This window comes from Diceros bicornis, chromosome 24, assembly GCF_020826845.1.
Source record: "Diceros bicornis minor isolate mBicDic1 chromosome 24, mDicBic1.mat.cur, whole genome shotgun sequence".
Taxonomy (NCBI): domain Eukaryota; kingdom Metazoa; phylum Chordata; class Mammalia; order Perissodactyla; family Rhinocerotidae; genus Diceros; species Diceros bicornis.
The window spans coordinates 4,215,834-4,226,886 of NC_080763.1; the positions used below are offsets into that span (position 1 = coordinate 4,215,834).

At 54.3% G+C, this 11,053-nt stretch overlaps 1 protein-coding gene across 1 annotated transcript; it reads right to left on the bottom strand.

Annotated features, from left to right (window-relative positions):
- Positions 1 to 1,587: 1,587 nt before the first annotated feature.
- BMP4 (bone morphogenetic protein 4) lies at positions 1,588 to 8,484 on the bottom strand. The gene is made up of 4 exons (XM_058567924.1): positions 8,263 to 8,484; positions 5,083 to 5,207; positions 3,652 to 4,031; positions 1,588 to 2,685 (listed from the first exon to the last, which is right to left on the bottom strand). Exons 3-4 carry the CDS (start codon positions 4,022 to 4,024, stop codon positions 1,829 to 1,831), a joined length of 1,230 nt encoding a protein of 409 aa, XP_058423907.1. The 5' UTR covers positions 4,025 to 4,031; positions 5,083 to 5,207; positions 8,263 to 8,484; the 3' UTR covers positions 1,588 to 1,828.
- Between the last annotated feature and the right edge of the window lie 2,569 nt (positions 8,485 to 11,053).

Below are 11,053 nucleotides of genomic sequence, written 5' to 3' on the forward strand. Positions count from 1 at the left end.
TTGTGGGACTTCAGTAATTAAAAACAAAACTGAATCCTGCTTCACCCACTCCACACCCAAGAGCCCGTGGAAGAGCGTGTGTGCATGAACACACCACCACCACTCCTGTCCCCCCTTCCCACGGGGTATGCGCTCCTAGCAGCCACACCACCAGGGCTGTACAGAAACGCTGCTTCTGCCCCAAGCCTGTGCAGAAAACACGCACATATAAGAAATGAGCAGGCTAAAGTGCCAGGGCTTAATCTAGTTGCTGGTGGCAAATAAGAAAAAGCAAAGATCTCTCCTCAGGTCCTCTTAGCCGCTATATCCATGTCATTCCAGAAGGCCATTTCTCTGCCTTGCTGGCAGCTGTTAAGTGCGAGAGGCTGCTCACACACATTAGCATTTTTCTTTTTTACTTTGGCCAAAAATTGAGCTTTCTCCTTGAAGAAACCCTGGCTCAGAACATCACCTCCTCCAAGTAGGCCACTTTCTGCCCAGCTCCAGGGAAGTGCGGTGCAGCCCAGAGAGGCAAGGAGAGTTGGCATTTGACTTGAGAGATTCTATATAGTGGAAGGCTTTCCTGGTGCCTACTGAGAAATTCTGACCCTTCAGTATCTGATCCTATCGCCATCCCCCAACCCTGCCGGCCTATTTTGAACTTGATGAAGGCCTTCCTATGTGGAATAGGAGATGAGGGAAAAAAGTCAAGAAACACTGGAGAATTCCACCAGAGGTATATTAAAATCGTGGCCACCAAACTTTTTGAAGGTAAGGCACATTGATAAAACCCACTTCTCAAAACAAAAAAAAAACCCCTCCTGTTAAAACACACATGTACACATATGTTAATATGTGAGTGTGCAAATTAGTTTTGGTTTGAAAATACAGCATTGGTGCCTATACTAACTGGAAACTCGGTGCAGAGGTGGGAATCATTTCCCTAGAGTAGACACTCTTATCTGTCACAATGAGCTGGGACATACCTCTAACAGGTGAGCAAAAACAGAAGACTTATGAGGAGCCCAAAACTGAGTCTATAATCTGGCCTACTTCTTTCATCCCACTGTTTCTCCAAGGCATGTGACATCCAGATGGGAGAGGATGCTGCATTCTTGTTAACATTAAATAGAAATGGAAAACAATTCATCCTGGCGATTACCATCTTTCTACCATCAGTTTACTTCCTGTCCCTCTAACTTAACCACCTCCAGTTACCACCCTCTGACTTCCGTCCTGCTCCCAGCCCCACCTCAACAGGAAAAAAGTCACATTCAAAATAGATGGGGCAGGGGCTGGCCAGGTGGGTGGTGTAGCCGTTAAGTTCACACAATTGGCTTCTGCAGCCCAGGATTCACAGGTTCAGATCCCCGGCATGGACCTACACACCTCTCATCAAGCCACGCTGTGGTGGCATCCCACATACAAAACAGAGGAAGATGGACACAGATGTTAGCTCAGGGACAATCTTCCTCAGCAAAAAGAGGAAGACTGGCAACAGATGTTAGCTCAGGGCCAATCTTCCTCACACACACAAAAAAGAAAGAGATGGGGCAGAAGGAATAGAGAAAAGGTTAAAGAGAAAAAGAACACAGTTTACCTTTAAAATAATGACTCATTTTATTTTTTCTTTTAATACGTAGTTATAAATATATTTTGTCAAAATATAGGATCAATATGGTCAAAACATTTGCACGTAAAGTCATAAATAAGGTCAAGGTGAATGTTTAGGGTTTTTTTCCTTTTTTTTTTAAAGATAGAAGTCCAGCTATAAGGAAGCAGTCTATGTTTTGTGTGGGTGAGTGGATGGGAATGTGTGTGTGTGTGTGTCCCCAAGGACTGCCTAATCTCAGCGGCACCCACATCCCTCTACTACCATCTCCTGATAATTTTTTAGTACCACCTTGTCATACTCATCCAGGTACAGCATGGAGATGGCGCTCAGTTCGGTGGGAACACAGCAGGCTTTGGGGATACTGGAATTGACAGAGTTGACCAGGGTCTGCACAATGGCATGGTTGGTTGAGTTGAGGTGGTCAGCCAGTGGAAAGGGGCAGTCCCCATGGCAGTAGAAGGCTTGGTAGCCTGGTGGGGCCACAATCCAGTCATTCCAGCCCACGTCGCTGAAGTCCACATAGAGCGAGTGGCGCCGACAGTTCTTATTCTTCTTCCGGGCCCGCTGTGGGTGATGCTTGGGGCTACGCTTAGCCCTCTGGCGTCGGGTCAAGGAATGTCCCCGGCCATCATGGCCAAAGGTGACCAGGAGGGGCCGGAGCTGGGCCCAATCCCCACTCCCTTGAGGTAACGATCGGCTAATCCTGACATGCCGGCCCTGGCGGGTCCGTGTCTGATGGAGGTGAGTCACCTCGACGGCCAGCCCATAGTTGGGCTGCTTCTCCTGGGTCCAGCGCAGGACCGCAGGGCTCACATCAAAAGTTTCCCACCGTGTCACATTGTGGTGGACCAGTCTTGTGTCCAGTAGTCGTGTGATGAGGCGCCCAGGCACCATTTCTGCTAGGGGCTTCATAACCTCATAAATATTTATTCGGTGGAAGCCCTGCTCCCAGTCAGGGCCCTGGTCCACCTGCTCCCGGAAGAGTCGGAGCTCTGCGGATGAGATCACCTCATTCTCTGGGATGCTGCTGAGGTTAAAGAGGAAACGAAAAGCAGAGTTTTCGCTGGTCCCTGGGATGTTCTCCAGATGTTCTAGGCACAGTTGGGGAGGAAAAGAAAAAGGGAAAAGACAAAAAAAAGCACATGAACTTTTTTGAGAGATTGAAAAGTAAGAAATAGCTCAGAGTTGGGTGATGAGTGGTGAATTCTGCTTATATGGTAGAAGCCTATTTTGGGGAAATAAGCATACCTTTAATTTGAAGGAGCAGATAATGGGGCAGCTGGCTGACCAGTGAAACTTAGCTAGCATTCCACAAGCACCCAAGACAGAAAGCGTCTCCCAGTCTCCTTTACATGTCTAATAATTTCCATGTGTCGACTCCTGACTCCACCACCATCAGACCCCCTTAAAGCCCTCTTGGCTTTGTGTACACAGTTTTCTTTACAAGAGGTTGTAAAGAGAGAGAGGGGCCCACAGAGCAGAGGCAGGCGGAAATGCACACCACCACCCTCATCCTCTTCTTCCACTCGGGAGCATGTTGCTAAACATTTCCCCAGTGATCTTGGAAACACAGAGCCGCCTTGTTGATCATGTTACAGAGGGGAAAACAAATTCCAACACAGTAATGATGCTGGTGGATTAATAACTCAGATTTACTTTGGAAAAGAAACATCCGCTAGGAAACATTCAGATCGGATTACAAGGCCCCTATTGAATAAAGCTGACAAACACACAGCTGTAATATTAAATTCAGTAGGTGCTTTGAAAAAAACAGGCAGAAAACCCCTTGGCAGAAAAGGCTTTGATATAGCAAAAACACACCGCTGGGGCTAGCCCACCTCCGAGTGGTGTCATTCCCCTTCCGACAACCCCTCCCCTCTGTCTCCAAAAAGTAAATTCAGCCACAGTTCTGGAAATTCTCTGAGGCAAGCAGCTCTGTCCCCAGCCTCCTGGATGTGGGGCTTTGATGTAACCTGACCTCCCTCCCCCAGGGCTTCCACTGCCCCACTGCCGGCCCTCCGGGCCCTCCCCCGCCCAGACTCAGGGCAGGGACTGACCTTCGTGGTGGAAACTTCTCACGGTGTTGGCCCGACTGGCGGGGCGCTCAGGGTACTCCAGGCCGATGCTGTGGATCTGCTCTTCCTCCGCCTCCTCCCCAGACTGGAGCCGGTAGAGATCCCGCATGTAATCCGGGATGACGGCGCTCCTGCTAGGCTGCGGGCGGCGGCGCAGCCCGAACATCTGCAGAAGTGTGGCCTCGAAGTCCCGCAGGAGCTCATGGCTCTGCCCTGAGCGGCGTCCTCCCGCGTGGCCCTGAATCTCGGCGACTTTTTTCTTCCCGGTCTCTGGTATCAAACTAGCATGGCTCGCGCCTCCTAGCAGGACTTGGCATAATAAAACGACCATCAGCATTCGGTTACCAGGAATCATGGTGTCTCTGGGGAGGGGGAGGAGGTGGAAGGTTAAAAAATAAATAAACACCAATAACTAGAGAGAAACAGAGATGTCTCTGCATATGCATAGAGGGCCAGAGATGGAAGGTCAAGATGTAAAACAGGTCAGAAGGATCAAGTTGGTGTCTTCTCCCTCACACACCCCCAGCGCCATCAGCTGCGGCCTGAAAGTAGGAATTGCCCTGTAATTACTTGGTCTAACTTGTTTACAGTCAAATAACCCCAAATCAGATAGCCTCCATCCTGTTAATCTTTTTTTGTCCCAACTGCTATCTGAACCATGATCTCAGCTTGGCTTCTTCAAGGATAAACAGTTAACATTGAGGGGGTAAAAAAGAGTGGGGAGGGAGAATTAAAATGCCATTGCTCTCCACTTCAGACCTTCAGCCTCTCCCCCTCTTCCTCCACCCCCCTTCCTCCGAGCCCAACTTCCACAACTTCCAGCTGGTTCAGGGCAGGAGGGAGGAAAAGAGGAGCAGGGGCAGGGGGAAGGCAATGGGCGGCCAGGGTCCAGAGGCCGAGGCAGACATCGTGGTCTGGGAGCTGAACGAGTAGCTTGACAGTTTGTTTTACTGTGGCTGATGAGTTTGATATGCCAGCAAAAAAGCATCTGATGGCGCCCGCTCGCACACTCCCAAGGAAAGGGGGGATGATTCCGGTAGCAACCTGTGAGTTTTGACAAGCAGCTGGGAAAGCGCCACGGGGGCACTGGGCGCTCCCCAGTCAAGCGGGGGTAGGGGGTAGCCCATAAGGTACAACCCCGGGCTGCAGACCTTTCATCTCTTGAGCCCCTTCTCGCTCCCTTTTCTCGCGATGCACCGGATCTGAGAGTGCGAGCGGGAGCCAGCAGCACTTTAAACAGAACCGGTATGCTCAGAGCTCCAAGCTGCCCCGCCAAGAAGAAAGCAACAGCGCTGCCAGAAAGCGGAGTGTGGACTTTGGAAGGAACGTCCTAAGGGAGGGACACAAGGCGAGCAGGGGTGGGGAGGGCAGAGTGAATTCCTGGGAGGGGGGAAGAAAGAGATGTCTACTCACTGACAGAAAACAAGGCATATAATAACAGTCCATGATTCTTGACAGCCAATCTTGAACAAACTTGCTGGAAAGGCTCAGAGGAGCTGCGGCAGCGCGTTGCTCTGGATGGCACTACGGAATGGCTCCTAAAATGAATATTTGAATATAATGAGACTCTGGCGCAGACTGGCTCTGTTTTTCTTCCAGCCCCTCCGAGTCACGTGCGCGCAGAGGCCCCGCCCCGTGCACGGAGGAGCCGCCCCCCCCCCCCCCCCGCGGCCGCCGGCGAAAGGGCCCGCGCGCCCTGCCCCCGCGGCCCCGCCCCTCCGGGAGAGGCCAACCTCCGCGCCTGCCGCCGAGCCGCCGGCGGCCCAGGGGAGCTGCCGGCGGCGCTTGGCCCGAGCCCTCGGCCGGCCCCCGGGCGCCGCTCGCGGAGGACATGGTCCTCGCCTCTGCATGGGCGTTCGGCGAGTCGGGCCCGGCCCCCGCGCCGGCGGCCTGAAGCCGGAGGATCTGGGGCGCTCTATAGGGGCTGCGCCTTCCAGCGCGAACCCGGCTCAAGTGGGGCCGGGAGTAGGGGCGGCGGAGCTTCAGCCGCTCATAGCCTCACCTCCGAGGGGCACTTAAAAAGGAAAGCCCTGCAGGACACAGCCGCACGTGCACCCCGCCACTTCCTCCCCAGGGTCTCCGCCAGGGCTCCCAGCGACAGCCAGTCCCCCCGGCGAACGCCTGCGAGCGCTCAGACGCACTGGGCAGCCGCTTAAGCTGCCAGCCAAGAGCTGGGGACCCTGTCACGCGCGGGGCCGGAGGGGGAGGTAGTCAGGCGGTGACCCGGGTGCGAAAGCGGGGAGGGAGCGGCCGCTACACTCTTTTCTCCGGTTCCTTCGCGGGGAGAATCTCCGCACCGCGTCGGGCGCGGCGTCCCCCCGGGCAAAGCAAATCCCCAGAGCCAGCGGCCGGCGGGGCCCTTCGCGGCGGAGGGGCGGACGCCGGCGCTCACGGCTCCGGCCGGCTCGAAAGGAGGCGTCGCCACGGAGAGGGCGCATCACATGTTTCAGGTCTTAATGTCGCCGAGGTTTTACAACTCCCGACCCGGCGCGGAAAGGAAATCCCACCACGTTCCCAGGAGTCGAGAAGACCGTGAACAGCTTTCGGCCTTCGCTCGACCTCTGCGTCTGCGTCTCTCTCTCCAGCTTGTCTTATTTTTTAACCCCCCACGCCTCCCCCCGCCACTTCCTTCCCCCTCCCTTCCTCCTTTGCACCAGCTGCAGAGTCGCAGCAAATATTTCCTCAAGAATTTTACCAACCCACAGCTCAAGGAATTACTGGGATGTCCTGACTAACCGAAGATGCTGCGTGCGTGTGTCGCTTAGCACAGGGGCCTTTTCGAAACCCTGACCCGCGACACTCTGCGTCAGCCCAGGCCCGCCCCGGGGTCCCGAGTCTCACGTCTCCCGCTCCCAAGCCCCCTGCATCCGCCTCCTCTTCCTGAGGTTCCCGGTTCCTGCCTTGGGTCGCTTCGGAGATCGAGAGCTCAGGTCTCCCGCCTCACTTCCCCCACAAACGTGGTTTTCTTCTTGGGGCCACGCGCGGGAAGTCTTTGAGGAAGAGTAAAGAATCAAGCGCTCAGCCCTCCCTCCCGCCGCGGCTGTCCGGCGCCGCCCGACTCCGCGGCCGGGGTGGAGCCCGCGGGCGCCCCTGCGCGACCGTCCGCGCCCGGCCGGAGCCGCGCCGCGTGTGGAGCGGCTCTAGGTTTTCCGCTCCCGCGCCACCGCTGGGGCTGACTGAGAAAGGGTTGGGGAGAGCAGAGTTTTTTTGAGACGCCTGGAACCCTAAAAAAGCCTCGTGGGAGGAGCTCCAGAAATGGGAAAAGCAGATGGAGAAGGGCCGGTCCCCGCGGCGAAGGGACAGTGGAAGGGGCGGGCGCCCAGGATCCCAGACGAGCCCCGGCTCCCAGGAATCTCCCCGGACTGCGGCGGGAGCGCGCGCTGCGCGGAAACCCAGGGGCTGCGGAAGAGCGGGGTGTATTTCAATTTCGGATTCAGAAGAATTCGTCTCTAATCAAGTTTTTTCCCCAGTTTTGTTTCAATTAAAAAAGATAAAAGCCGAAAAGAACTTTCGTCTCCAGAACTTTTTCTTGGGGGGCGGGGATGCAGCTCGTGGCGATTGTCCTTTGCTTCCCTGCCCGAGTCTTCTCCCAACGTCGACGTGTGTTCAGAGGTAGCCTCAGTTTACCAAGTCTATGTCTTTTGATGTTTTAACGGCTCACAAAGCCTTCAGCCCACAAACCGCAATTCTCACAAACCACCCACCTAAGCGGTGCCCAAGAGGCGTCTGAGGCCGCGGGCCCAACTCCCACGGGGAGAGGTCCGCAGCGACCCGGGGATCCCGGGACGCTGTCCCGTTGGCTCCGGGCCGGGAGGGCCAGTAAGAGCCGCGCGTCCGCCGCGCTTCTCGCCACCAACTCCCCATGGGACACGACACTGCAGGAAAACGCGTCCCTGGAGCGCCTGGCACCACGGCCATCGTCTCTACGGACCCCACACCATGAAATGATAGAGGAGAGGCTCCTTGGATGCTGCAAGTCTACGAAAATAGCTCGTGGAGGAGGCGCGTGGTGCAGCGACAGGTAGCTAGCTCTCCGGGGGCTCCCGCCGGCTGGGGGCCGGGTCGGTGACACTCCCCTCGACGCAGCCCCTCCGGCGGCGCGCACGCTCCAGAGGCGGCAAACCTGCGCTCCCCCCCGCAGAACCAGCCTCGCTTAGATGTTCTTTCTCCAGCCGGCTGCCCCTGAGCCCCCTGACGCTCTCCGGACCTCAGAGCCGACACTCTCCTTTCTCTCCGAGCCCTTGCCATCCCAGGATCGCAAACGCTAGTCCACCGGCAGCGTGTTACGCTCAAGACCCCACAGTCTTTCCCAACGACCCCCCGCTAAAGGCTTCTCTTCTTCCCTCCTCTCCTGCCCCGAACCGACCAAGGAGGGAAATCGCCCGGGCCGCCGGACGGAGCCACTGGCCTGGGAAGAGGCCGTGGCAGATATGGAAGTGCCTTTCAGTGCCAGCATCTCCACCTCTAGCAGCACTGTTGGAAAAAAATAGGCCACCTTGTGCCACGGCCACAGCCTGAGACCCCTGCTTCTCCCCCCAAGGATGCGCCTCGGCCCCCTCTGCCCGGCGCCCCTCGCCAGGGAGCCTTGCTCACCATAGGTCCCGGCAGTAGCGGGCTCGCCAGCAGCAGCTCCTGGGGACCTCTGAATGGCTGCAGTGAACCTGGGCGAGGGCCGAGGACTGGGGCGCTGCGGGCTCGAGACGGCGCGGACGCGAATCCCATCAGGGAAAGAGGCGAGACACTCGGCTCGGAGCAGCGGCGGCGTCTCAGGCCCGCGTCTCTCGGCTCCAATGCCAAACTCACCTAGCTTCCGGGCCGGGCTGCGCTCTCCGTCCCTCCCTCCCTCCTCCTCTGCCCTCTTCCATCGTCTTCGTCCTCTTTCCCTCTCTCGCTTTCTTTCTTTCCTTCCTCCTCCTCTTCCCCGGCAGCCCCTCCTTTCTTCCCTCCTCCCTTGCTCGCCTCCCTTTCTGCGACGGGAGCCCCGCCCACATCCTCCCATCCAGCCGCCGGGCCTCGCCTCGAAGGCCTGGGTCCCGGAAGCCCGGGCAGCGCTGGAGTCCGCAGCTGCCGCCCGGGCTGGGACGCCGCTGCCTCCAGCTCAGGGAAGCGGCCGGGGCTCACCTGGGGACCACGTGCAGAGAGGTACTAGAAAGCATGCACCGACTAGTCGCCGTACCTTCCAAAAATACCCATGGGAGTCTGGGCTTCCCTGAGTTTAGAGTAACTGCTGCCCAAACTGATGATTAAAACACTGAGTAATCACCATTTACTCCGAGTAATTAGAGATAATGAAACACCTCTAAAATCAGGTTAGGGAGAAAGGAGCTGTTGGATTGGTTTAAAGGCTGGCTTTCCATAAACTGTTAAAGGATTTCCAAACGTTGAGAAACAGGCTGTGCGCAGAGTTGTGTGTCCAAAAGAGGTACTTCTTTGGCTATTAAAAGGTAACTTTCCTTCCAAAACATTTTTTGAAATGCTTCTTGTGGAAAGCCTTGGCGATGACCCTCAGAAGGCCGCAATGCACAGTCTGATATCCCCCCTCCCCCCAGGCCTAAGCCTTTTGAGGACAGAGGTGGCTTGGAGACAGGCCGGGGCCACGTTTTTACAATTAGAAGTCTTTATAACTCAGAAGCCCTCTTAATAACCGCCAGGGAAGTTATTTTTGTTGTTACTGTTGTTGTTGATTTTTGTTGTTGTTTATTTGTGGTGCACCTAGGAACCCTTAACCTCAGTAAACTGACCTTCTGAGGAGGTAACCACAGAAGCAACAACGGTTTTGGCCACAGAGAGACAAGAAAAGATACTCTTTGGTCTGTTTGTAAAGGAAGAAGGGGAATGAGGGGTTGGCCCTTTTCTACAAGAAAGTGCTAGTAATCATATTAGCAGGGAGGTGGGATGTGTGGCTTTAAAGCCTTCCCACACAGGAGCTAACTTCACAGAGTGCCTCTGATGGAGCAGTGAGGAAGGTGTCAGCGTCCTCTCTCTGTTTTACAAACGAAGGGGAAGGACAGCCAGGTTAAAGGGACTGGCCCAGAGCCCGAAGTCAATCACATCCTCTGCTCTGGAGTCCAGAGCCACTGCTGCTGCGGGGGCCCAGGGTCATGGGCCAGAGCCCCAGGTAGCCAGGGGTGGACTTCAGGAGTGAGCACGTCCTGTCCTGGCTCTCTCTCCTAGGATAGACATTACACTTCACTGTCTCAGCAATGCACTTAGGTCTTTACTGAAACAGCTATTGGCCCAGGGTAGCTCATCTATAAAAACTTGACATTTACACACATTTAATATTTAGAAAACAGGAACTACTTCCTGTGTGGAAGGTGGAGTACCGAGGGAGGGAAGTGCATAAGATCAGAGGAACCACTGTGTGCAGGGCCAGGCCTGCTGCCTTCTTTTCCACTTTAGGCCTGTGAGGTCTCTGAGCCTAAGAATCAAACAATAAAACCAGCTGTGTGACTTTGGGCAAGTCCACGAGGCTGTAATTCCTGTGGGCCTCCATGGTCTCATCTGCAGAATGAAAAGATTTGGCCAGGTAATTTCCGTGCCCCCTTTCAGTTTGAAAATGATTTAATTTTTTCATTGAAATTTTATTAAACATCTATCTTCTTTCATTTTAGGTCGCTCCTGAGCCCACCTTCTCTAAGAACCTCTGATTAAACAGGGCCGGGCAATACCACCACCATGAAAGGATGACTGACAATACACCTCCAGCTTCTAGCATAAGCAAAATTACATTAATTATTAATAATAGCAACACAAAATTAAAACTCCATTAAATAGTTACCTAATGTCCATCCTGGGGCATTAGGCAGTGTGCTGAAGGAGCACACTGCCTGTAGCAAGCACAGATTAAATGGTCATCGAGCCCCCTAAATCAATCACTATTGTTTTAATCATTAACAAAATGTGTTCCTTAATATTTAAACTCAAAAACAACAGTGATATGCTCTGCTTAAAAGCAGGGCTTTATTTTATTTTAAGGCACTGGATAATAGTTTTTCCCTTTCTTAAACACAAATGTTTTTGGATGACAGCTATTATCTCATTTGGCTGAAACCCAGATAATAAAGTGGCCCTTGGCCCACCCATGAGTCTATGAAACTCATCGTCCAGGAGTGTCTGATTAAGCCACCTGACACGCCTTGTTTAGACCTTGATGTGAATCTTTAGATGAGCGGTGGGAGGACTCAGCTTCAGTTCTCTTGGGACAGCTTTATTTCTAGCCCACATTTTAGATGAGTGCAAACCGTCTATTATTAACTCCCTTTACTCACTCGTCTTTTCCTTTTCCTTCCTCTCTCTCATGACCAAGAACAGCTCAGTTTGTTGGTAACAGAGCTAAATCAGTCACAGCCCCGTGACCAGAGCTGGTGAGGGAATCAGTCTG